The sequence below is a fragment of the Lasiosphaeria miniovina genome (assembly GCF_030549165.1).
Source record: "Lasiosphaeria miniovina strain SMH2392-1A chromosome Unknown B0T26scaffold_9, whole genome shotgun sequence".
NCBI lineage: Eukaryota > Fungi > Ascomycota > Sordariomycetes > Sordariales > Lasiosphaeriaceae > Lasiosphaeria > Lasiosphaeria miniovina.
The window spans coordinates 1,010,884-1,034,263 of record NW_026848228.1 but is presented as its reverse complement, the minus strand read 5'-3'; the positions used below and the strand labels follow the sequence as shown (position 1 = coordinate 1,034,263).

Genomic DNA, 23,380 nt, shown 5'->3' with positions numbered 1-23,380 from the left:
TTATTCGTCCTATCCTGTCCTGTCCCGTCCTGTCCCTCATCATCTGTCATCCGTAATCTCGTCCCATTGCAACTAGCTTCCGCTCCAATTTTCGGCACACACACACACACAAACTACTCTCCCGTGGCTACTTTTTGCCTGCCTTGGCGAGCTTGGGTGATGCAACAGCAGCGGGCTCTGGGGATGCCGGCGTAGTGAAGATGGCCGGTGTCCCGCTGGGCGGCGCGGGCAGCGCGGGGTCGTCGGGCAGCTCCTCGATGCGGCTGGCGCCGTCGATGGTGCCGGTGGCCAGGTCGGCGTCAGACTTCTCCCGGTCGAGGCGCACCTCGCGGCCGCGCTTGTGGCAGTACCACAAGACGAACAGTAGCAGGAACAGCGCGACGCTCCAGATAACGTTGGTGCCGATGAAGGCCGGCCACCGCAGCTTGAGCGCGTTCATGATGCCCTTAAGCATGCTAACGACGGCGCCCGGCTTCGTCACCAGGTCCATCAGGTTCTTGGGATGCAGCAGGCGCTTGGCCGCACCCTTGATGCCCCCGTCGCTCTTGGACTCCACGCCCTGCGCCTCGGCCGCCACCGCCAGCAGCTCCGGTGCCAGCGACGACGTCAGCTTGTCCGGCAGCTGCATCACTAGCTTCTTGAGCGACTTGGGCAGCTTCTCGTACTGCTTCGCGATGGCCCCGTCGCGGTCCTGTACTAGTGCTGCTAGGTCGCGCCCCGCCGTCGGCACCCCGTTGACCAGGTCTTTGAGGACAAGCGTGAACTTGCCCACCAGTTCCGAAGAGTCGGCGCTGAGCGAAAAGGCCTTGTTATTGCGCGCCGCCAGGTTCAGGTCGTCCAGCACCCGCGACAAGTCGTCACGCTCGCGGTCGACTTCGGGCACCGGGACGGCTAGCTGGTTGTTGTTGTTGCTGCTCGAGAAGCGCTGCTTGGCGGCGAACGTCGCGCCATCTTTGCGCCGGCGGATTGATAGCGAGAGCCGGTTGAGCACGTTCTTGTTTTCTTTGCCCTTAGCGGCGGTAGACGTAGCGGAATCGGTGGCAGGCTTGAAGCTCTCGCTGTCGCTATCCCACGTCAGGTCGGGCGTCTTGACGCGCGGCGGCAGGGGGGGCCGCGATCCTACGTCGTCGTCACTGTAGTTGTCGGCCGACGACGTCGTCAGGCGCTCGAGGAATTGGGCGTCGTCATCGCCGAGCAGCTGGGCCGGGGTTGCAGTGCCGCCGACTTTGGGGCTCAGGCTCGGGCTGGCGGCGGTGGCATTGGCCCCGCCTTCGTCCTGCTTGGCCTTTTCCTTCTCCGCCTTGTTCTTCTTGTATTTCTTGTAGGCAAAAATCTCGAGCATAGTTGCGGTTTCTGTTTCTGTCAAAGAACCGAGAGGCGGCGGTCCTTGCAGACTTCTGTGAGCAGGTTGAACTGGAAGGCAATCAAGTTGGAAGTGGGGGCGAGCGGTGAGGACTGAGGCCGCGCCAATGATGAATTTAAGGTACGGTTACTAGTAGGGCAGGAGGCCCCCCGCCACTCGCGACTGCGCCTTCTCCTTAACGCTGGCTTTCAGCTGGCGTTTCACCAGTGGTCATTTGCGCTATTAATCTACTCCGTAGCCCGACTGTGCAGATAGTTGGCCATCTTTCAGCGGCAGCCAACAATCTTGGCCCAAGTTTGCCGACTTTCCTGACCAATTCCCAAGCTTGCGCCACACTTTTGCTGCACCGCCACATCCGGTGACGTCACTTTTCCTTGCGGACCTCGTTCCAGATCTCAGCCAACGCGCTGATCGTTGGGTATCATGATCCGTGCAAAGCTGCTTTTACAACGGAAAGCGCCAGTAAAACTATTCTTAAAAATCGATACAAAAGTACTCTGTATTGGATAACCGTATCCTGATTAATCCTCTGCTTCGTCGTCCTCTGCAACCCGTTCGCTCTGTCTCCCGCCGCGGCGGCCGCGGCGTCCCTTCTGGAAGGCCGATCTCGACGTCACGGCTCGCTCGCCCACAAAGTGCTTGCCGTCCCACTCGGTGTGGCACTTAGGGCACTTCTTGTCCTTGTGCAAGCGCCAGAAGGCGTCGGTGCAAATGTCGTGGAGACGCACCGTGCAGTCGCGCTCGGAGCAGCGCTGCCCGTAGGTCAGGATCTCCTTGCAGGCCTCGCAGAACTTGATGCGCTGCCACTCCTCGTCCGAGTCCGGGTCGTTGTACGTAGCCATGAGCCAGCTCATTAGCTCCATGAGGGACTTGGGGCTAAGGCCGTAGAAACCGCCATGGCTCTTCTCCAGCCAGCCCGAGGCCACCAGGTTCGACAGCAGCGCCAGCACCTCGGAGTGCTTGAGTCCGCGGTCCTGTGGTGCTGCGGACGAGCCCTCGCCCGCGTCGTCGCCGTCGCCGCCCCCGTCGGCGTGCCCTGCTGCCGTGCTCCCGCGCCGCGGCGGCCGCGACACTTTAAGCGCTTGTGCTTCGTCGATTGCCATCACCTCCATGCGTGGTGTGTTATACTCGTCGAACATGGCGTCGAGCAACCGCTTGAAGCAGGCCACCTCTTCTGGGGTCAGTGTCGTGGCTATCTGTGTTGACGGGTCGCTGTGGGCATTGATGAAGGCCCACACACGCTCGCCGCCCGATTGATGCTTCATGCTAAGAATGTCATAGTCGAGTGTTGACACAGCTTCTCGAGCTGTCCGCACGTAGTTCTCGAAGTCGGCCATTGTAATTGACCGCACATCCACGTGCTGCCCGTTGGCGACCGCCTTGATCTCGGCCAATATCTTTTGTGCTTCAGGGAAGGTCAGGGTGCCCCGGGCCATGAATGCCTGTATGAACGCGCGGTTGGTGTCGTTATACCCGGCAGGTAACGGGGGCTCCCACTCGTCGTCCATGTTGGAGTTTTCTCGCTTGTCGTTCTTTCTTGTAGGAGTACCATAAGATGTAAAGTTGAAGAGGGGATGAGGCTAGTTGGTAGTTGGTTTTGAAAGTTCGGGTTGTGAAAAGGCACACGGGAGCGGGAAGAGGCAAACGACGCGACGCGTTTTGGCAAGGCTCCGAGGACTTTATTCGCGTTGCGGGGCAATTACAATGCTTGGGGCTTGAGTGGAAGGCGGACTGCCCACTGGGCATTCTGGGGCAGGAGACAGGCGGCTCGCTTAACGTTCCGAGGTTTGCTCCTTCCTCACCTGAGGCTGCAGCGATTGCCGGCTACCGAAAAGGAACCTATACTCCAACCCCTGAATGTTTGTTAGTAGGGGACTTTCCAAGATTTGAAAGGCCTCGTTTTTTTACGGCTCGCCCTGTAGGTTTTCCGCCGACGGGGGTAATAACTATTAGAATCCCTATTCTAGAATCCCAGAGACCTATCTCTTCTCTAAAAGTACCTATTAAAGGCCATTTCTGCCGGTTTATTTGCGACAATCCTCTCCTTGTTCCCTGGTACCACGCCAAAAAAACATTCAGGGATTAGAGTGCACACTCCGAGTGGCAAAAGCTAGCACCGGCGGTAGGTCCGCCTTTTGACTTGCGCTATCGATTTCCCCAGGAGCCGAAGACATAGCCTCTCCACAGTCCACTTTCCCTTTCCTCACACAAAGACACGATGCGATGCGACGCGGCCGAAGATAGATTCAGCCCACGACGCAACAGGAAAGGCTCCAACCTCGAAGTGCTTCATGGGGCCGGGCTTCACTCCCGTTTCTGTGCCTCCAGGTCGCGGTTGGTGTCGAGTTTCGAGGTCGGCCAGTCTGGATTTCGCACCTTCTGCAGCGAGGGCATGACGATTCTCGTCAAGATGGTGTGGTGGATACAAGGGTGCTTCAGCTTTGCGTGTTCAATCCAACTCGAGAAATTTGATCGCCTAATTCGGAGGAGCTGCAGTATTTGACCATTTAGAGTAGTGTCAAGGTTGTGAGTGAATGCACGATGCGGCCCCCTCACTTCTGTCGAGATCAACATGGCGACCAACGGTTCCATCCCGTGGTTGCTGATGCTCTCCCGGATGCTTCGCCGGGCCCAGGTGCTACCCGCTCGCCGATCTGGTCCTGGATCTAGATTGCAGATTGGTTGCGTCCTGCGAGAGAAAGAGGCTCTTTCCAGCTGGATCTTAGCCAGGGTCACATCCGCCATGCCTGCGAAGTTGCAGCGAGCGGAGGTTGCGACACATCCGGAAGAGCAGAGCTAGGCGAATGCGTTTCAAGCCTGTCTGTCTAAGCTCTGCCGCTAAATTACGACACTACTTATGTACGTCGGCCTCTTGCCACGTGCGAGATATCTCCTAGTGGAGACAGGAGACGGCTTCGGGTGACATCGAGGCCGGTGGGCTGCCAGAGCTAGGACAGTCCAGGCTTGTCGTCAACCCCCTCGAGCCTCGGTGCGGTCAAGTTGTGTGTGCTCAGGCCTCGCCCTATCTCCTTTTGTCCAAGGCCCACCAGCCGTAGCTGTGTCTAGTTCGAGAGGGGGCGGAGATGTCCCATGAGTTCCTGCCTGCGCAAACCACTCGCCTCTCTAGCGTCCCCGGTTTTTAAATCTTTTGTGCCTGCATCTGCATGGCCCAGCCCCATCCTGTCCCACTTTTCCGCTCGAACCAAGCCGTAGCAAACATCTACAGTCCCCCTCTCCCCAGCCCGAAACTACCCCTCGGGGCCATCCTGCCGGTAACATGTTTAAGTATTGCCCTGCCGCCCTTGTGCCGCCCCGTTTTCCCCGTCTATTGTATCCCCTGAAGACACCAATACCACCATGGGTGCCCAGCTGCCCTCGGAAGCTGTCGGACAGGCCGCCGGCATCCTCGTTTACAGCTTCGTTTGTTTGGCCTGTAGCCTCTTCTTGGTCTGGCTGGTATGGATTCACAACGAGCGGAAGAGCTGTAAGTGAACCCGCATTTGTCACTCCCCTAATATCATGCTGATAGGTTCTAGATGTTGCCATGCTTGGATTCTTCATGTCCCTCAGCGCCCTGGCATCGATCGTCCAGCAGATACATACCATAGTGTCTTGGAGGGATGTCAAGACGGATCAGCACGAGAATATGCTGGCAAACGTAGGGAATCCGGAGCTCCACGTCACTGGCGCCTCTACTGGGTTCGACCGCATCCTCTTCTACATCCGTACGTCTCCTTTGCCTTGCAGTTCCTGTCATGTTCTAACCGGTAGCTCAGAATATTATACGTACAACGTCGACGCCCTGCTCGTGCTCTGCTGGTCCGTCGAGCTTGCATATTCCATCTACCAGTTACGGAGTAGTAGGCTTTCCCGATTCCACGGTAGTATAGTGGCCAAATCGGCGGCTGTGGTTCTGCCCGCCCTCCAGATTGTTCTCCTTCGACTCTGTGGTGGCGTCCAGAAAAGCACAGCTGGCTTCATTATCTTGGCCGACTTTATCAGTACGCACCCACTCCCAACTAGTGGGTGCCCCCTGCTAACATGCCCAGTGATCACAAGTTTCGCTGTCGGGAGTCTTCTCTTGCTCGCCATTCTCGGCAAATATGTGCACACAAAACTTGCTCTGCTTTCATGGACTGTACGGTACGGCCGGCCATCCCAGAGCACAGACGATGGCAGCGCAATGGCGAGCAATGGCGGCCAAGCAAGGCCTGCGCGGCGCACGAACATATACGACAGGTGGCTCGTCATTCGCTTCACGTTAGCCTTTGTTGCTCTCAGGTGAGACCTCGCGCTACATCTCGACGTTTTGAGCTAACGATGGTGTCTAGTCTCTTCGAGCTTGTCGTCATTGTGTTTCAGCTGCGCGCCGCCAGCAACAACAACCGGGCGAACATCCCAAAGGAGCCAGACCTGAGCGCTGCCAAAGCCCAGTCCGACTTTGCTCTCTTCGTGCCGGGCCCAAGCGCAAACCTCCTGACCTTTGTCGTGTTTGGTACGACCCGCACGTTTCGCGACTACATGTGGACGCTCTTCACTCCCAAACAGGTGCAAGAAAAGCGCTTGGCGAGGAGGAGGGCCAGGGAATCGGCCTCCCGGAACAACGCCATCCCCGCCAGCCTCACTCGCCAGGACGTAGAGGCGGGAGGCGGTGGAATCAAGCTCCAGAAACTCGACCAAGGGGAAGAGACACAGCTGAGAGGGAAGCACGACGACGATGAGTGGCCCATAATACTAAAATCGCCGTCACCGGCACTGTCGTCGGTCTCGAATTATAGATGAAGATTTCTCAGAGGGGGAGGAAGGTGCTTTGAAGGCATCCACGTTATTATGCGGGGCAGCGTAGCGGCAACCCCCTAATGGCTGAAGAATGTAATTACCATCTAGACACGACGCATATGAAGGAGTAATAAACGAATAATACCCCTTCTTAAACACATCGAGTTCATGTCCCCTGATGTCAAGACTGGTATGTTGTGGCTTAAATCAGAGCCCTTACTCTATGCCCCGATATGATATCAATAGTATCGAGGGAGGAGCAATAATAAGCCGGCGGTGATTTTATTCGTCAACCCCCCCGCCCCCGTTTCGTATGATCTTTCTTTCATAATTCATGCCTGGCTAGGTGGAGGATAAAAGGCACGCCTTGAAGGGTGGCTTAATATCGCGGATTCCACTGTCACTATCTGCTAGGTGTTCCAACCCGACATATACACCGATGTACTAGTATGTATGAAGCTACCCGACTATATTCCCCCGTGTATCTCTGCGTTTCCGTGCGTGTATTGTCATGACAAAATCATCATCACTCATACCCGTCCCGGCCTTCACTTCTTGATGCCCAGCCTGGGCAGCCTGACCTGCACCAGCAACAACAAACACACGACGGCCAGCAGCGTGCAGCCGAAGAACGTCAGGCGCAGCGAGGCTTGGTAGCTGTGGACGGCCTGGTCGCGATAGACAGGATCCAAGTCGCGGATGGCCTCGACGGACCGGCGCACGAGGGCGACGACTACGGCCTTGTCAGGGCCGTCCTCGACGAAGCGCTCGAGGTAGTGCCACAGGGCGTTCTGCAGAACTAGCGATGTGCAGGCGACGCCGACGACGGTGCCGAGGCTGCGCCACAGGATCAGCGAGCTCGTGACGACGGCCTGGTCGTCCCGGTCCGACACGGCCAGGATTGCCATGAAGGTGCCGGGGAACAGGAACCCCTGGCCCGCCGCCGACGGGACCAGGCACAGCAGGTACAGCGCCACGGGCCAGCCGCGCTGCATTGATGATAGGCACAGTGTGCCGACGACGATCAGCCCGGCGCCGAGCACCAGCGGCCATTTGAGGCGGCGCGTGTACGTGATCAGGAACCCCGTAGCCACGCCGGCCGTTGACGCCACGGCCGACGACACGACCAGGCTGAGGCCCGACTCGGTGGCGCTCGTCAGGAGCACGGCCTGGAAGAAGATGGGGCTGGCAAGAGGGAGAGGATTCAGTCAGCAGGGTTCAGTGAGGCAGGCCGTAACGGATTGAGATGCAGGACGCGGATGCCTTACACGTTAAAGTTGATGCCGTTAGCTATGAAGGCGCCGATGAAGTTAGAGAAGATAAGATTCCTGAACGGGGCCTTGAGAATCAGGCGCATGGGCATGATGGGTTTGAAGGCGTGGGTCTCGACGTAGAGTAACAGGGGGAACAAGACGACAAAGACGGCGAGCGAGCCGATGACGAAGCGGTCGGACCCTAACAAGACTAGATTTAGCATGGGGGTTATTCCGAAAAAGACACTATTGACTTTGACCATGCCACTTACATGGGAAGACATTCCCACCGAGGGTCTAGATCTCAGTTAGCCAGTGTGTCACCCTTCTCCATCTACACTTCACCATCAGACAAAAAAGGGGGGAGGGGAGGACGTACCAAGCCAAGGATGAGAAACGTCACCGAAGTCGACAAGAGAGCTGAGCCCGTAAAGTCGAACCGCTTCATGGCCTCGACGATGTCCTGCTTGGGCTTGTTGTACAGGCCAATGTTGGCGGGGATGGTGAAGACGCAAATAACGAACAAGACGGCAAGCAGGGGCACCTGGCAGCCGAATTCCCATCGCCAGCCCAGGTAGTCGGCCATGACACCTCCGAGGCCGGCCCCGAGCATGGCGCCCACGCCGTAGGCCATGTTGATGTACGACTGGAAGGCGCCACGGATTCTGTCTCGTTTCCTCAGGTCAGACGACGGCTCTCGCTGTCATGTCAAGATATATGTAGATAGACGCAGGAACGAAACAAAAGAAAAAGGGGGGGAGGGGTTAGGGATACTATTAGAGAACCAAAAAGAGTGAGAGGACATACTCGATCGGCACCATATCGCTAACCATGATACTCCCCAGCGCCATCTGGCCGCCAGCACCGAAACCACAAACGGCACGCGCGACAATAAAGCTCGTCATACTCCCAGCAAGAGCACACCACAGAGTACCAACAAGGAAGACGCCGGTAGTCACAATGAAGGGGATCTTACGACCAACAACATCAGACAAACTGCCGAGCAGGGGCTGGAAGCTGGTCGAGGTCAGCAGGAAGGCCGTCGACAGCCATGAGGCCGTGTTGCTGCTGCCAAAGTAGGACGTGATGACGGGGTGGCTCGACGCCATGATAGTGCCGTCGAAGCACGCGACAAAGTATATCACCTCGATCTGCACAAAGATGACCCAGAAGCGCGCCCGCGAGATGCCGCCGAGATAGGGGTTGCTGCTGCTGCTGCTGCTGCTGCTGCTGCTGCTGCTGTCGCTCTTGACGCTGGTCCCGTGGGCCGAGCCGGAGTCAGCGTCAGAGTCGTCGGCGTTGGCGTCGGCCTCGGCGTCGGCCTCGGCGTTGGCGGCGCCTGCTGAGGCGGCCGGCGTCAAGAGGAGAGGCGTCTCCTCGTCGGGCCGTCTTTCACTCTCACTCGCAACAGCACGCACGCCCGGAGAGTGCAGGGGTCCGGGACTGTAGGGACTGACAGCAGAGTCTCGCCGGCGTTGGCTACGTGTGCGTGCGTGGGCGCGGCTGCGGCTGTGTGTCCGCGTGTTGCGCAGCATGCTGTACTCGACCGACTCGGACTCGAGCATCACGGGCCCGGCGGACTGCACGGAGCGTGAGAGCAGCAGATCGAACTCGTTGGGGGCCATGTCCTCGCCGTCGCTAGACTCGCCGTTGCTAGACCCGCCGTCGGTGGATTCATGGTCGTTCCGGCGTCTCGGCCGGGCAGCCGGGATCGCGGCGGGCCCGGGTCCCGAGATGGGCTTCGGGCTTGACTGGGACGCCATTGGCTCTTCTTTCTCCCGGTCTCGTCGCAGCGTGTTTGGTTTGCAGTCTCAAGATCCAGTAGAAAAGAGACGGCGGCCGGGGCTAGGTGAGTCGGTACCTAGCCCCGACTGGTGCGGAACTGGGCCCCATTTCTAGGCCGGCGAGCCAACAGGCTGCAACCCTTGTCTCAGATATTTACTCGACTCGCTCTCGTATGAGCTTACTTACCCGTCCCCGCCTGGGGAGGAGCTGCTAGCTGCAATGTCGCCATCCGCCGTGGGAGCCATGGTTCATGGTGGTTGCAGTTGTGGCTGCCGGGGAAGCGCGGATGACTCCTTCGGCAAGCAACCTCGTCCAGAGCTATCACCGATTCGGCCACAGCAGTTTTGGAGACCTGCAGCCATCTCCTCATTGATTATCCCCAAGCCCGTTAGAAAGCCCGCGAACAATGGCTCGCGAATCACCGCAGTCATTATATAAATCAGCACCGCTGGCGGTCCGCTGCGGCTTGTAGATGATTTATATTGATGGTCGATCCCTCCCGGTCATCTCATATGTGACATGGCGCCTATTTCGTCAAACGTCACACAGCTGCCCCAGGGCAAACTACTAGGAGGACATGAACGAACGATAACGCAATTGCAGGGTTGGAGAATCCTTTGCCTCGCCCCGCAGAGCCATTGATAATGAGATTGGGGTGCATCTTCCGGTTAACGCCGATTACGGGGCGGAAGTCGATGGTATGGCCGATTCTCGGTCGAGGCTGCCAGTCTCACCCCATCTGTACCAAGGGCAACCAAGGCTCGTATCTATGCATGAAGCCTCCCTCGACGTCTAGACCACCGTTGGTGCCAACTCTCGTCTCATCCAGCAGCCAGTTCTAGTTCTAGACTCCCAGGCATGCGTCTCTAGACCAAACACGCCCCCAACGCCGAGCCTTCCTGGCGATTTACCCCGGCTTGCCGTAAACAGCATGCGCTGATGCAACTCCAATGAAGCTCAAGTGCTGGTGCTTGCCAGAGCTGACGGCACCAAAATCCCTGCCCCCGTGATTCCGCCGTCGTGGCAGGGGCTTAAAGAGATGCGAACGGGAGCCTGTCCACCAAACCTAATGTCCAATATTTCATCGATAAATCTCTGCGCATCAGCCAGATAGTTCTGAAAGTACTGTATGCAGCCCCCAGTATAGCCGACTACCAGCTCAGTAATTATACCGGGCCCCCATGCTGGCCCCTCTGGTATCTCTTCCGCACACTGGAGAAGCCCAACAGTCGAAGCGGCGACGATGCCAGCTGCTCGCACTTCGATCGCATGCGAGATACGGTATAGGGCATTGGCTAGGTGTGGTGTCCACTGGAACGAGTGGGGATCATCTCCCTCCGGGAACTCGCACATGAGCTGAACCACGGTACTTCCTTCGGGGCTCACAGGGTGGAAGTGGCTGATGAAGGTTGTCGTCAGACCGAACCTCTGACGCAGCTTCTTTGGTAAGGCCTCGATGGGTTGACCCAGCGCTTGGATGTAGTCGAGAAAGATAAGGCGTGCAAGCTCGCCAAGGTATCGGCCAGCCGTCATATACTCGAGAGGTTGAAAGCCGGGAGCTTCGCCTGATTGATCGAGCTCCTCGTCCCAGCGGCTGATGAGACCAAACCGGCGCAAGGGTGGCGCTGACCCATTGATACTCCACTCTGTGTTGACTGCGATCTTGACGTCTGCCGCGTCCTGGCCAGGCAGAACACTGATGGAGGCGGGCCGCTTGCTCGGGTGGAGGCTGCTCAGCTTCAGTGGTATGGTAGCGTTGCAGCCAGTGCCAACTATAAGACCCATGGCGGCTTTCTGGTAAACCATTGCTGGATACTGGTATTTGAAAGACACGAGGGTGGACACGGCATCGTTGGAGATGGCTGCGATCTTAATGGGTGGGACCTCGGCCGTCCGGTGCTTCTCATAGCCCCTAATCAGATGACCACCAAGATCTAGGTTAGATGTGATAGCAAAACCCTTTCCCATGGCCATAAGCGTTGCTTCGGACAAGGAGCTCTGTTTCATTGGAAAGCTGAACGTGACGCCCATGGGTAATGCGTCCACGGGAGAAAGACCAAAGGCTGTACATCCTTTGCGCACCACCTCAACGATCCGGTGGCCAATCCATGCGAACAGGCTATCCGAGTTCTCGTTTTTGAGGTGATCTTGAATGGGCCATGAGCGCTCCAAGAGGCGTTCTAGTTGTCTAGGATGCGAGTCCTCCTTGACCCGGCCATTAGCCTGAGATCCCGCTGCCGATCCGGTATCTACCGAGGAAGCATTGTCGTAGCTGCCGAACAGCTCAACGAAGGCAACCCGCAGGTTCGTGCCACCACTTGCTGCGAGATCAGGAAGCAGTTCTTGAGGTAATGACTCGGGATTGGTTCTCTTACATGTCTATAGCAAGAAAGCTGAGCAGCGCCGTCGAGTCAGCATCGCGTTTCCAAGCGGCAGCAGTGTCGAGGCGGCCCATGCAAGATCCTCCCGAACTGCATGATCTGCAGCCGGCTCGCAGCACGGCTACTAGACAAGTTTCCGAGCGGGAACAGTGGAGATGCCGACTTACCGGCCTTGATCGCCTCCTGTTGGGGGCGTCAGGATGGACTCGGAGATGGGGGTCGGCAAGAACTGCTCCAACGAGTTCGCCGACAAACTCCGGAATGTGGATGCCAGCTCTCGCGAGAGCCCTTCGATGAGATGAGAATTGACCTCCAGCGGCTTCAGAAATTCGTCGAGGGTGGGGACGGTGGTTGGCGCCATTGCCGGTCAACGCTTACTCGGGCCAGGACAGGGCCAGGAAGGCAGGCAGGACCACAGTGTCAGATATATCCAGTAATGACTCTGTAGTAGGAAAGTCCGATGTTGTGGTCGCTGCTGTATTCGCCGCGCTTCGCACTCATATCATGATCGGTAGACTAGGTATAAAACAGGCAAGGAAGGCGCATGCTAAAGAGCTGCTGGGGGGGGGGGGTTGTTGGTCACACGCAATAGATAAAAGATCAGATGCAGTGGCGTGCTTAGTTAGAGACTCTTGGAAAGAATCGCCAGTCTAGGAAAGAGCAGTCGCAGTCGAAGTTGCCAGTTTCCGTCTTTTGGTCTGATTTGGTCTGGTTGGCTTTCAATCTCAACAGATGTCACGTATCATCACGAAGGGTCACCCAGTCAAAGGGAGGACGGACGGGCCACAGGGAAAGAGCAGGTCTGTCTCACTGGTGGGTCGCAGCGTGTTTGGGTGCCTCCTGCCCTTCCGCCGCTGATGCCAGCGGCATTAGCGGGTGATCACCGCTCCTCCCTAGCCGGCCCCAAAACGCCGTGCCCCACGATACCGAACGAAAGAAACAATCAGGAGGGCGATGTGACGCAAATTGCGTGACGACGCGCCATTTCCATTTCAATGTATGCGCGACATGCGAGGCTACCCTAGAATATGGGAGCCGACCCCTAGACAACCGAGAGCTCTATAGAATTTTGTTCGTTTTGTGTAGAGAGCAATACCGCAGCGCGCCGCCATTGGTGATTACCCTCCTAGCGAGCCCCAGCCGCAGTGCGGGCGAGTTTGCGCCATCGCGGGAGATATCTTTGTAGCCCGGGCTTTTAATACCCCAACCGCGCCCAGCTGATGTGGGGTAAAGATGGATGGTGCCGAAGAGTGGAGGACGACCTTTTTGTTTCTATTCAGGAGAATTCCATCGATTCAATGGCGAAGGGAAAGTTTGTAGTCAACTAGGAAGAGACTGGCAATGGAAAATTACCTAACTGATGCATCGCTCGTTGGGCTATAATTTTAGGCTATAATTTCAAGGTACTGAGCTGTATTAGCGTGTTAGTGTAATGCAATACTAGACCCGTATTACACGACGTTTCCGGTAATGGAGGTTAACCTGACAAGGCTCGGTTGGAGGTCGGCACATGGGCCAACGCCTTTCGCGAGGACAACGACGCCATCGCAGAGCAAACCAAAACAACAAGCGAACGAACGAAACAATCCTCGTCGCAGCTCGCCGCAGCTCGCCGCAAAACCCCACCCTGACCATCGATCTTGACAGCACATCTTTGCGCCCAGCAAACGCATAACAGCCCGTTACTTAGCAGCAAATATTATAGTAGCGAACCGAAACCAAACAAGACCACAGCCGGCGATGGACGAGAAGCACCCGCAGCAGCCGCAGAAGCAACAGCAGCAGCAGCAAGCGCGCTCCATGACACCACTCGTCCGCCGGCGGCCCCTGTTGGCCGCGTGTCTCATTATCTGGAGTTTAATGGCATACGGCTGCTACTGGGGTTGGACGCAGCCGCACGTGGTGGACATACTCCCGCTCCAACCAGCTGGAGACTATCTGGTCTCGCTAGAGGCGCACATTATGAGCAAGTGCCCGGACGCGAGGGTAAAGTTTCTCCCCTGTCTTGAACATGTCGTTGTTGTTGCAAGCATGTCATTCTGACGTTGGCCGTGTCTCCTCTTTTATAGGATTGCTTGGAGCAGCTCATCCTACCCGCGATGGAGCAGGTCGCTGACCTCGTCAACTTCACCCTGTCGTTTATCGGAACGTAGGTCGAGACGCTTTCTTTCCTTTGCATAACCTTTCTTGCAAGACCCCAGAGTCTAGCCGACTGACGCGCTTTGCCTTTCTATCTAGACCTACAGAGCACAATGATGGCGTTGCCTGCATGCACGGTCCTGCAGAGTGTAAGTCGCGACTATGTTTACCGATCGACGCCACCCCCCTAGCCCGCTTCAAGTTGCCAGGAGCTGATTTTGTGTCTGTGTGCTTGCAGGCCTCGGAAACATCATCGAGCTCTGCGCCCAGAAGCTTTACCCGGACCCGAAGACGTTCCTCGGCTTCACCATGTGCATGTCGAAGGACTACCCCCAGATTCCGCAGCGGAGCCTGATAGAAGACTGCGCGCTGGAGCACGCTATCGACTTTGAGGCGCTCAACAAGTGCGCGAGCGACGACCTCGACGGGACGGGGGCTAGCTTGCTCAGGGACAGCGTGAAGAGGAGCGCAGAGGTAAGCAGGCAGACGAAATGTTTTTGTCCACGCAGAGTGGGCGGGATATGTCTATCTCGGAATAAGCTAATCGGGATTTTTAAAACATAGGCGGGCGTCACTATGAGCTGCACAGTCCGGCTTGACGAAAAAATCTACTGCATTCGCGACGATGGGGAGTGGAAGTCGTGCCCAACGGGGGCGGGGGTGGATACCCTAGTTGACGAGGTCAAGAAGTTGAGGTCCGGGTCGGTATAGCCGCTACGATGCCCCCTCATTTTTGATCTTCTGCTATCGCTTCTGCGGCCACCTTGAGCTTGAGGGGCTCGAAGACGTCGACCCACAGGTCACTCGCCTCACCCAGAGTGTAGCATAATGTAACAGCGTCCATGCCCGCGTCGTCGTCCCCCTGCATGACCTCGAGTTGGTCGATGACGCTGTCGAGGCCGACTGCCTTGCCGACTGCCTGCGTAGCGCCGGCCTCGAGGGCCACGTGCACGATGTGGATGTGGAGGTGGTGGTAGGTGGGCTGGTAGTGGAAGTACAACTTGAGCTGGTCGGGCTCGACGGTCGGGTAGAGGGCCGTGGTGGCCTCGATAAATTTGGTCTTGATGTGCCGGAGCCAGGGGATGTGCTTCTTGCGCAGGTCGCGCAGGCTCCACAGGTCCCGCCGCTCCACCAGGCCCAGAAGGTGCAGCGTGTCGAGCGTCTTGCGGTCCCAGTTGAGGTCGGGCAGCAGCAGGAAGCCTTCGTCGGCTGGCTCGGCCTGCCCGAACGGCGTCCGGTAGATGACGTCCTCGGCTTCCTTTCGGCCCTCGATGATGTTGAAGGCCCAGTTGAGCCGGCCGGCCTCGCGCTGCGCTTGCATGTACGGGCGCACGTGGTCGCGGTAGATGGCGGGCGTCTCGGTCACGTAGCGCACGCCCTGCTTGCTGTACTTCTTGACGTGCTTCTCGGTGCAGGGCCAGATCAGATTGATCTTGAGATCGGCAAAGGAGACGTCACTGTCGTCGGTGGAATCATTCTCGCTGGTGGCCGCGGGCTTAATGCTGCCGCTGTTGGCCAGGTACCAGTGGTAGATGTCGTTGGCGCCGAGGTTCTTGAGCGTGCGCAGGCTGCCGGCGACGGCGCCTAGGTAGTCGGCCGAGCTCGGGAACGAGGCGCGCTCGAGGATCAGCAGCGCCGGCTGCTCTTCAATGGTGCCATGTAGCGATGTGCGCCGGCCAGCTTGGTCTGGGGGGGAAGGATGGGGTGTTTAGCAACACATGGCTGACCGTCTGTTCGAGGTAATACGGGATTGGAGAGCTTGCTGCCCAACGCGCCCACACACCTTGGTTGAGAATACGCTCAAATTTAAATTTTGGAACCAAGGCCTCGGCATCTCCTTTGACGTCGGCCATTGTGTTTCCTCTTTTCGTGGTTTGTCCTTTGTTTTTTCATCAGTCCCCTTCACACAAGATTGTCGGTTTTCTCTCGAACGTGGAAGGTGCGCGGTGGGGCATTTCTGGGCCAAGCGCATCGGCGGGTACCCCGCAACCCCCAACCCCACCTGCCTGAGAGGGGCGGGAGCATTTGCCAAGGGACGAAAGGTGGGTCCGTCCCAAACTCCGTACCCTGTACTGTATGTAATACATGCAGATAGACACCAGAACCTGCCCAAACAAGGGAACGTACGGAACCTTACACACTTGAGCAACTGCGGCCTACCCTCCCTCCTTCCCTACCAAGGTCGGTAGCCTTGTTATCCGTACTTTGATTAGCTCTCCACCCACTGTTGACTGTACGATGAACCCATCGTGTCTTTTTCGCCACGGCCTTTTCTACGTCGGATAGGTAGGCCCGGTGCATAGCGGGTCGTGTTCAACTCGGCGACGGCTCTGCTGTGCCTCCTTTTCCGCGATAACCGACCTATTCAACTCTATAATCCGCAGGCTCTTGCCTTGTCGAGAATTCCCGACTCCATTTTATTCACATATTTACTACAATATTTGGAACTCCAGCAAAAAGATCATATGAGATGGGAAGCGCTGCTGCGTCCGAGTATAAGCGTACACCGCCTACATAATAGTGGCTGGCAACAAAGCTCAAGCACTACCTAGACGAGTGCCCATGATCTTTCAGGCAGAGAAGTGGGAGACACTAGACAAACAGCTCTCGTCTCCCTTCTTTAACCGCATACCAGGCAAAATCCGAGATGTAATCTTCGGCTTCGCGCTGACTGCAACCGTCGTCCGCATGCACTGTCGGGAGACCACGACTTTGATGTCCGCCAGGATCACGACGACGATGACGACGACGACGATGACGACGATGACGACGATGACGACGATGACGACGATGACGACGATGCTGTACAGCCAGACTCGCAGAATCCTGATGCCGATGCCATTAGCCCCAGCAGTCTAGACAGTAACACAGTGCCAGCCTGGGAATTCCCGCCGAATATCCGCGTCGAGAGACCCTGGATGACGACGCGAGGCTGGTTGCGGCCGGGCTGTACGGGACCGAAAGTCATACACGTTGCACTGCTCCGGACCTGCCGGCGCGTCTGTCTTGAGACGGCACACATCCCGGCCCGGCATATACAGCTGCTCAAGTACAACAACTCTGATGAGACACCACCATGGAGCACTATGAAGAGAGGATTTGACGACCGAGGCTGGCCGCATGCTCGATCTAGTCTGGCCGAGACTATCCCCCTCCACACCCTCGCCCGCGTCCGCGATATAGGCCTGTTTGGCTTCCTGTTCTGACTCGATGGCAGCTTCCTCTCTCTATCGCAAAGCTCCTTCTCCCGCAGAGCTCTCCAGCGGTTGCCGCAGTCACGGTCAAGGACGGCCGCCAGCCTACTGCTGCTACCGCCGCTGCCGCCGGCCTACGTCTTCCGCATCCTCGACCGCATCGAGGTGCTCCGCTTCACCATCCGCAACAAGGACTGGTGGTGTTCTGGGAGCCGCTACTCGGCTGAGAACCGCTACATGGCGGACTTTAACCCCTTCCAGAGAAACCACTGGCACGTTCTGTTTGGGCCAGGAATGATCGATAACGAGTCTGCGGCCATAGCGGCGGCGGCGGCAGCGTCGTCGTCGTCGTCAGGAGAAACACCAACTGCCGAGGCTAACACTACAAGGCGCCCGGACCACCTAACGGCGGCGCCGCCCCGCTCGGCGTCGTCAGCGATGGCCTTTGCGTTGATTCCCCAGCTGCGCAAGCTGGTGATCGACTTTGAGGTGAGCGCGGACCGGCGGCACAACGCCGAGGAGGTCGTGGCGTGGGCGGTGCGCGCGTGACGGGTCGTCGTGTTTCGCGGCTCTCCGGCGCTCTATAACTCTCCACTCACGTGGAAGTGGGTCGACGGCTTTTTCTAGCTGCTAGGCGTCTAGAAGCTGCTAGCTAACCTACAGCTAATGTCTTTGTATGACGCTGACCTCATGGCCGAAGCCATGTTCGACGGCTAGCCTGTGCGCCGTGCCTGGCTCACCTCCGATGCCTCCGGTGATGCTGTGAAAAGGTAAATTTGTGTGCCCTTCTACTGGGCTATCCGCTGTCTCGACTGCGAAATGTCTATCGCCGCTGTCACGCCGTCCTGTAAATAGTGCGCCCAGCGGGTGAGCATGCTCGAGAAAAGCAGAGGTCTGCGGCTCTGTGTTTAGACTGTCACCTAGAGGACGAGGAGCCGCCGGTAATCTCGGGCGGCAGCGGGGGGCAGGGAGCAGAGGAAGAGGAGATGCTCGAGAAAAGCAGAGGTCTGCGGCTCTGTGTTTAGACTGTCACCTAGAGGACGAGGAGCCGCCGGTAATCTCGGGCGGCAGCGGGGGGCAGGGAGCAGAGGAAGAGGAGATGCTCGCTATGGTAAAACATCAAGGGAGAGCAGATATTTTTATCTAGACCCAAATAACCTCTCTACGTAAGGTACGTACATAGCCCTAGATAAGGCAAGCTTTGGAGTCATGTTTCTGCATATAGTAGCCAGTCATTCGTATACTTATAATCCAATCCCTGAATATTTGTGATCCCGTGATATAACAAGATCGAAAAGGTCTTGTTGCCTACTGCTCGCCCTAGGAGCTTTCCTCAAAGAATGCGGTCAGCTTTAGAGTGTCTGGTGTGGAATTCTACCGACCCATCTCCTCTATGTAATAAAATTCCCTAAACACTATTTTTAGCTGATTTGTTTGCCACCATCCTTATTCTTCCCAAGTAAATACTACGCCAGAATCCATCCGGGAATTAGACTGTACCTGCCCTGCCTGCCTTGCAGTTTACAGACATTAGCGCAACAGAAACGCGTGCTGCTAGCTGATCAGAACCACACGCCCGTCGTGAACCTCACCATCATCACCGCTGCCTGGCTTTCACCTCGCAAAACGCTCCCCGACTTCATTGACTCGACCCCTCAAGAACTTGACACGTTGCCGTGCATATCAGAATCTCACACACATGACGGTACAGACTAGGTAGACACACGCCAGATACCCACTTTTACTTGCGTACATACCGTACATGCAATGCATACAAGGCCCTTGTGGCTCAGAGAAAATCCCCCCTTCCCCTTCCCCTCTCCGCTCACCTCACCTCACCTCCTCTCCGCACAAAAGGAAACAAAGTAGAAATAAGATCCTTGTTTTAGCTACGCTACCCCACGCTACTTACCTCGGCTGTAGCTGCAGCTGACAAGGGAAATGGAACAAACCGGGCATAGAATAAGTGACAGACATGAAAAGACAGGACAAATCCTTAGAACGCCGTGATATAATGTCGATCAATGGCTGCCGCGGAATAAGAAAAGTATGGTCTGATGCTGACAGCGCATTTCACACGCATACACGTGTATAAACACATACAGTGAATTGATTCGGCCCGGCTTCGGTAGAGTAGGCAGGAAGGGAAAGGAAGGGGGCGTGCAAGGTCAAGTCAAGGCAACACCATGCTGTCTGTCCGGATGAGTCCACATCTGGGATCGACCTACCGAGGAAATGGAGCCGGCTTGTACAACTACGTATGTCTGAACCAGCAGAGAAGCAAAGCGATTACAGGGTACCACAGACAGAAACAGTAGCAGAAGCACGAAGAGAGAAACAACAATTCTCAGCATCGTCAAGTCTATGCAGTATTATTTGTGTCCGTGTAATACGGAGTGGTTGGTTATGTAAGATTTGGCAAGTCTAGCATCATAAGGGCATCATCGATTCAGAAACGCTATGTTTGCCGTTCCAGCCGAGAACAAAAACGGCCTAGAACACGCTCCTTTCTTTTCTCCTCTTTTTTTGCCGAAAAAGACCGAAGAACGAGCGCGCAAAGGAGACCGGAATAGTGTGTGTGTGATATGCAAGAGCGAGTTTAGCGTTTCCCCGGACTTTTTTCTCATAGGAGCTAGGTAGCTAGGTGCCTCGCCGGGCGACCTGAGAAATCCAGAAATCCAGAAAAAAAAAGGCCCCTTACCCAACATGGGTGTAGCCCTAGAGAGTCCGCTAGAAATCCAAAGGTGTTTGTGGTTGTGAGATTCTCGCCGTTGGTGATATGTGCATGGTGGTGAGGTTAGGTATGAGTTTATGTGAGAGGAGAACTCCGGTGCTATGCCAATGCTGATATGGTTCGCCAAGGGACTTTGGTATCGTGCGTGTATGGTGATTATGCTCTGGCTTGATAGTTGCAGTTCGAGTCTGATCGCGCTTGGCTAGTATGGGACCACCGCCATGGCCCCAGTCTCGCACGTCATGGTTCTCGCCAACTGTCAACCGTGCCCGCTTTCCATGTCCAAAAAAAAAATCCATGCCCTTCTTTGTCGATTCCTTCAAATTATTGTGCGACAGATTCGAAATGATTCCGCCGAGTCAGTGATCATCCTGGAGAGTCTTTGCATGGTCCTCGATGGGCTCCAGATAGCTTCAAGAAAATCCCACCCGGCCGCCGCGAGCTGCCAGTACGTGCCACAGAGGGTTCCGGTCATCATGCTGGTGCTTTTGAAGGGAAGCTTTGAGCAGACTTCGTGTTCCAGTCCATGTCCTCGATGCCTTCGTCCACATCCATGCGGGCGGCAACCTTTATTTCCTTTGACGAGGAACTCCCAAAATCCTTGCGCATGATTTGTGGGCGGTAACTCCGTCCGCGCAGCTCCTCCTCGGCCGGTTTGACTCCGTCAGGAGGACCGCTCGTCTTGACGCGCTCTGCTTCCTTTTCTGCCAGGTCATTGGTGTCCTTTAACCGCCGCTGGATGTTAGACACCTCCTCGCCACAGTCGCCATCGCGGAGAAACTGGTGCGCCGCGTGCTCGCACATGCTTTGCACATATTCGAGACCTTTATCCAGGTCATCGTAGACATCTTGGGGATGAGATTGGCCCGGAGACATGCCTCCAGCGCGGTATGATCCTCGGGCTCCCGCTCGTGCGTACGAAGGCCTTGACAATGTCGACCGCGCCATGAGCATTGCATTCCCAGATCCCGGCCGCATCTGTCGCGTGCTGAAAAGGCGAAGCGGGGGGAGATCCGCGTCGGTGCCGCTGGATACTGGCCCAACCTCCAGCGGGGCGTCGTCGGCGGCAATGATGGGAGCTGCTGTGATGAGCGGCGTGGGAGCCGCTGCTATAATGGCGCCAGAAGAAGTCATGGCACTGGGGACGACTGTTGCGTTATCGTCCTCGGGTTCATCTGGCATCTCTAGCTCTGCCAACCGCCTGATTTGTGCTACCTTGGCGGCCATCTTAGCCTTCCGCATCATGTTGCGGCTGGCGCTCACAAACTTGACGAGCTCCTCGAAGAAACTTTGCACGTAGCTGTCGTAGTAGACGATGATCATGCTGCGGGTGCGGTACTTTGGCACGAAGCCCTCTGCGCTAATCATAGAATCTGTGCGTTGACGTTTGCGTAGCGTGGCGCGGGCCCGCGCCTGGCCTGCTGCCCTAACAAGGTTTGTCTGCCGCTGCAGTGCTGATGGCGAGGCCGGGTCTGCAGGGCTTGTGGGAGACTGTTGATCTCCTGCGGCATCGGCGGCCTCGGGAGCGGGTTCGGGTTGCGGAGTGGATTCGCGAGGGTGTGCCTCGGGCTCGTCGTGAGGCCTGAGGGACTCTGTTGAGCCCTTGTTTCTGATTGATCTGGCAGCTGGTGGTGAGGTGCGGCCGGTTGGGTTGTTCGAGTTCGCCGGTTCTGTCAGCTGCGCCAGCTCGACCTGACGCTGTTCAATTTGGCCATTGAGCTCGTCGAGACGCTTGAGCCAGACGGGAATATTGCTTCGCAAATGCCCTAGTGCCTCCATGGCGAGATCTCCCTCGTCACCGCCGAGTGGTGCGTTTCTTCGTGGATTGGCCGTCGTAGACAGAGGTGCGTCGCTAGGTTGATGAACACCTAACGCGACGACTTGGAACTGGTGAGAAAATGGCAGAAAGCCAAAGGGACCCACGAGGTCGGGGATAGCGAAGATGATGTATTGTAGCTGCCGGGGGTCAGGGTCGATTAGTCGTCGGGATTAAAACAACATTGGTACTAAACGAGAGCGGCGGCCTAATTCGCTAGCATTGATCGGCGGAGCTAGCCCCGGATAGCCAGCAATAACACGATAGCACGGGGGTGCCGCGTCGGTCGCGCAAGGGGAGGGGGTTAGGATGTTTCTTTTCCTGCCTTCCTATCCAAGGCGGCCAAGATGGAATGAGAGAAGATGGGCAGAGCGTCGGGAACTTGAGCATATAATGCTCAATCTGCCGAGAGATTTCTTTGTTGCAGCGTAATCCCGTGGCCTGGAGCCGTCTCTAGTTGCGAGTGGTGTGGTCGCGCAGGAGACGAGCGGACGTGGGATCGAGAGTGGGATTACGGCCGTGAAAGACGTCCAGGGCAGCTTTAGTGGGTTTGATCAGCGGCGGGTTTAGCTGCCTTCATCTTCCCTTGCCTGTCGAGAGACTCGAGACTGAAAAACAAGCTGCTGCGCCAAAAGAAATATAAGACAATGAGCCGCAGGTTACGGCTAGAAGAGACGAGCCCGTGTGAAGATCGGCCGAGGAAATCTCGCGTTGCCCGTGTAGGTGATAGTAAAAGGTACCTAAGGCCAGTCGGGTACCCAGAAAAGAAGGGGAGGCCTGGAAGGTAAGGTAACGCAACCGAGGAAAGAGGGGGGAGAGTCGGGTATTGGTATCTGCAAAAAGGCTGCCCAGGTTGAATAATAAAATAAGGAATCTCTGTCTCGTCTTGTTGCTGACTTGCAGAGTCTGGGCAGGACGAGTCCGAAATACAAATCAGGGCCAATTAATCCAGCAGTGGGCCTACGGCCGGGTACCTTCACCTGTCGAGTCTCGGGCGTTGACGCGGCACTGTGCGCTTGGTGCTGCAACTCTGATGCATGTCGATCACGAAAAAAGAGGAGAAACAGGCGCTTGACTGTTAAACAAACACTTGTATTACCTCTACTTTCGATCCCATACGTTGCCGTACGTCGACGTTGTGTTGGAGCCAGCCAACCTAATGTCCTCAATGCCCCCAATGCACGGCAGGTTATCTAGCAGTGAACCTGCGTTACTTTCTAACACTACCGCTCCACGCACAGTACATGTACGGCGGCCAACTGTTGGCCACCCACCCTCTCCACCTCAACTGCCCGCGCTGCCCTGCGTCCAGAGCAAACGGACGTGCTCCACACCTGCCATCCAATCTGCCCACCTCGGCCTGGGACGAAAAGATTCTGGCAAGATGCCGCCCTACGCACTTCTCGACGCAGTGGAAGGCCCTGCTAGCTCATAAACGCCAATTTGCCCCCAATGGCCGATGCGCCTCCAATGCCACATGGTTGCTACCTGCCGCTGGCATTCAATGGGCAGATATTGTTTTCCAGATCGAGCGATCGGTTGTGCGGAGAGGGCGAGGGTTGCGAATGAGTTGTGCGTCTTGACAAGGGGGTAACGCACGCGGGCGGTCAGGGATCAGAGGAGCCAGCGGGGGTTCAAGCCTCTCGGCTGCAGGTCGCAAGGCGGAGAGGAGAGGTGGTGGTTGTCTGCAGGCGCGGGACTGTCCTCTTGATCCGGCGTATCATCCGCAGGACTTAAAGTGCTTTTTCGCGAAGTATTCGATAGTGGGCTGGCAGTTCAGAGCTGCTGCTGCGGCCAAAAATACCTCTTGTGGCTGGCTTGGGCCTCCGCGGGCTACTGAGTACGTACGAGACAATTGTTATCTATCGCCTGGCCGCCAGGGCATGGGCAGGCTAGAACACTCTCGGAGACATTCTTATTTAACGACGCGACTCGA

The 23,380-nt window shown here is 56.7% G+C and overlaps 9 protein-coding genes across 9 annotated transcripts; 3 read left to right on the top strand and 6 right to left on the bottom strand.

Moving 5' to 3' along the window:
- Positions 1-220: 220 nt before the first annotated feature.
- On the bottom strand, positions 221-1,342 carry B0T26DRAFT_596984 (uncharacterized protein; the record flags this gene model as incomplete). Its single annotated transcript, XM_060435629.1, has 1 exon — positions 221-1,342. A coding segment is annotated over one exon (1,122 nt), but the record flags the coding sequence as incomplete, so codon positions are not given.
- Positions 1,343-1,884: 542 nt separating this feature from the next.
- On the bottom strand, positions 1,885-2,871 carry B0T26DRAFT_757840 (Nse1 non-SMC component of SMC5-6 complex-domain-containing protein; the record flags this gene model as incomplete). The annotated part of the gene is made up of 1 exon (XM_060446316.1): positions 1,885-2,871. The coding sequence occupies one exon, from the start codon at positions 2,869-2,871 to the stop codon at positions 1,885-1,887; it is 987 nt and encodes a 328-aa protein (XP_060289527.1).
- Positions 2,872-4,229: 1,358 nt separating this feature from the next.
- B0T26DRAFT_534736 (uncharacterized protein) lies at positions 4,230-6,418 on the top strand. The gene is made up of 5 exons (XM_060435546.1): positions 4,230-4,847; positions 4,900-5,088; positions 5,140-5,364; positions 5,413-5,644; positions 5,695-6,418. Exons 1-5 carry the CDS (start codon positions 4,721-4,723, stop codon positions 6,143-6,145), a joined length of 1,224 nt encoding a protein of 407 aa, XP_060289526.1. The 5' UTR covers positions 4,230-4,720; the 3' UTR covers positions 6,146-6,418.
- Positions 6,419-6,690: 272 nt separating this feature from the next.
- Positions 6,691-11,922, bottom strand: B0T26DRAFT_744849 (uncharacterized protein; the record flags this gene model as incomplete). Its single annotated transcript, XM_060444462.1, has 6 exons — positions 6,691-7,327; positions 7,411-7,481; positions 7,775-7,939; positions 8,226-9,048; positions 10,166-11,299; positions 11,729-11,922. The coding sequence occupies 6 exons, from the start codon at positions 11,920-11,922 to the stop codon at positions 6,691-6,693; spliced, it is 3,024 nt and encodes a 1,007-aa protein (XP_060289525.1).
- A 1,499-nt stretch (positions 11,923-13,421) lies between these two features.
- On the top strand, positions 13,422-14,411 carry B0T26DRAFT_659790 (uncharacterized protein; the record flags this gene model as incomplete). The annotated part of the gene is made up of 5 exons (XM_060438979.1): positions 13,422-13,547; positions 13,631-13,710; positions 13,800-13,849; positions 13,939-14,174; positions 14,265-14,411. The coding sequence occupies 5 exons, from the start codon at positions 13,422-13,424 to the stop codon at positions 14,409-14,411; spliced, it is 639 nt and encodes a 212-aa protein (XP_060289524.1).
- Positions 14,412-14,427: 16 nt separating this feature from the next.
- Positions 14,428-15,553, bottom strand: B0T26DRAFT_681960 (HIT-like domain-containing protein; the record flags this gene model as incomplete). The annotated part of the gene is made up of 2 exons (XM_060440703.1): positions 14,428-15,386; positions 15,484-15,553. The coding sequence occupies 2 exons, from the start codon at positions 15,551-15,553 to the stop codon at positions 14,428-14,430; spliced, it is 1,029 nt and encodes a 342-aa protein (XP_060289523.1).
- A 268-nt stretch (positions 15,554-15,821) lies between these two features.
- On the bottom strand, positions 15,822-16,471 carry B0T26DRAFT_734952 (uncharacterized protein). The gene is made up of 2 exons (XM_060443218.1): positions 16,336-16,471; positions 15,822-16,282 (listed from the first exon to the last, which is right to left on the bottom strand). Exon 2 carries the CDS (start codon positions 15,999-16,001, stop codon positions 15,834-15,836), a length of 168 nt encoding a protein of 55 aa, XP_060289522.1. The 5' UTR covers positions 16,002-16,282; positions 16,336-16,471; the 3' UTR covers positions 15,822-15,833.
- A 7-nt stretch (positions 16,472-16,478) lies between these two features.
- On the top strand, positions 16,479-17,405 carry B0T26DRAFT_734951 (uncharacterized protein). Its single transcript, XM_060443217.1, has one exon. It carries the CDS (start codon positions 16,619-16,621, stop codon positions 16,904-16,906), a length of 288 nt encoding a protein of 95 aa, XP_060289521.1. The 5' UTR covers positions 16,479-16,618; the 3' UTR covers positions 16,907-17,405.
- Positions 17,406-20,102: 2,697 nt separating this feature from the next.
- On the bottom strand, positions 20,103-21,407 carry B0T26DRAFT_757833 (uncharacterized protein; the record flags this gene model as incomplete). Its single annotated transcript, XM_060446315.1, has 1 exon — positions 20,103-21,407. The coding sequence occupies one exon, from the start codon at positions 21,405-21,407 to the stop codon at positions 20,103-20,105; it is 1,305 nt and encodes a 434-aa protein (XP_060289520.1).
- Between the last annotated feature and the right edge of the window lie 1,973 nt (positions 21,408-23,380).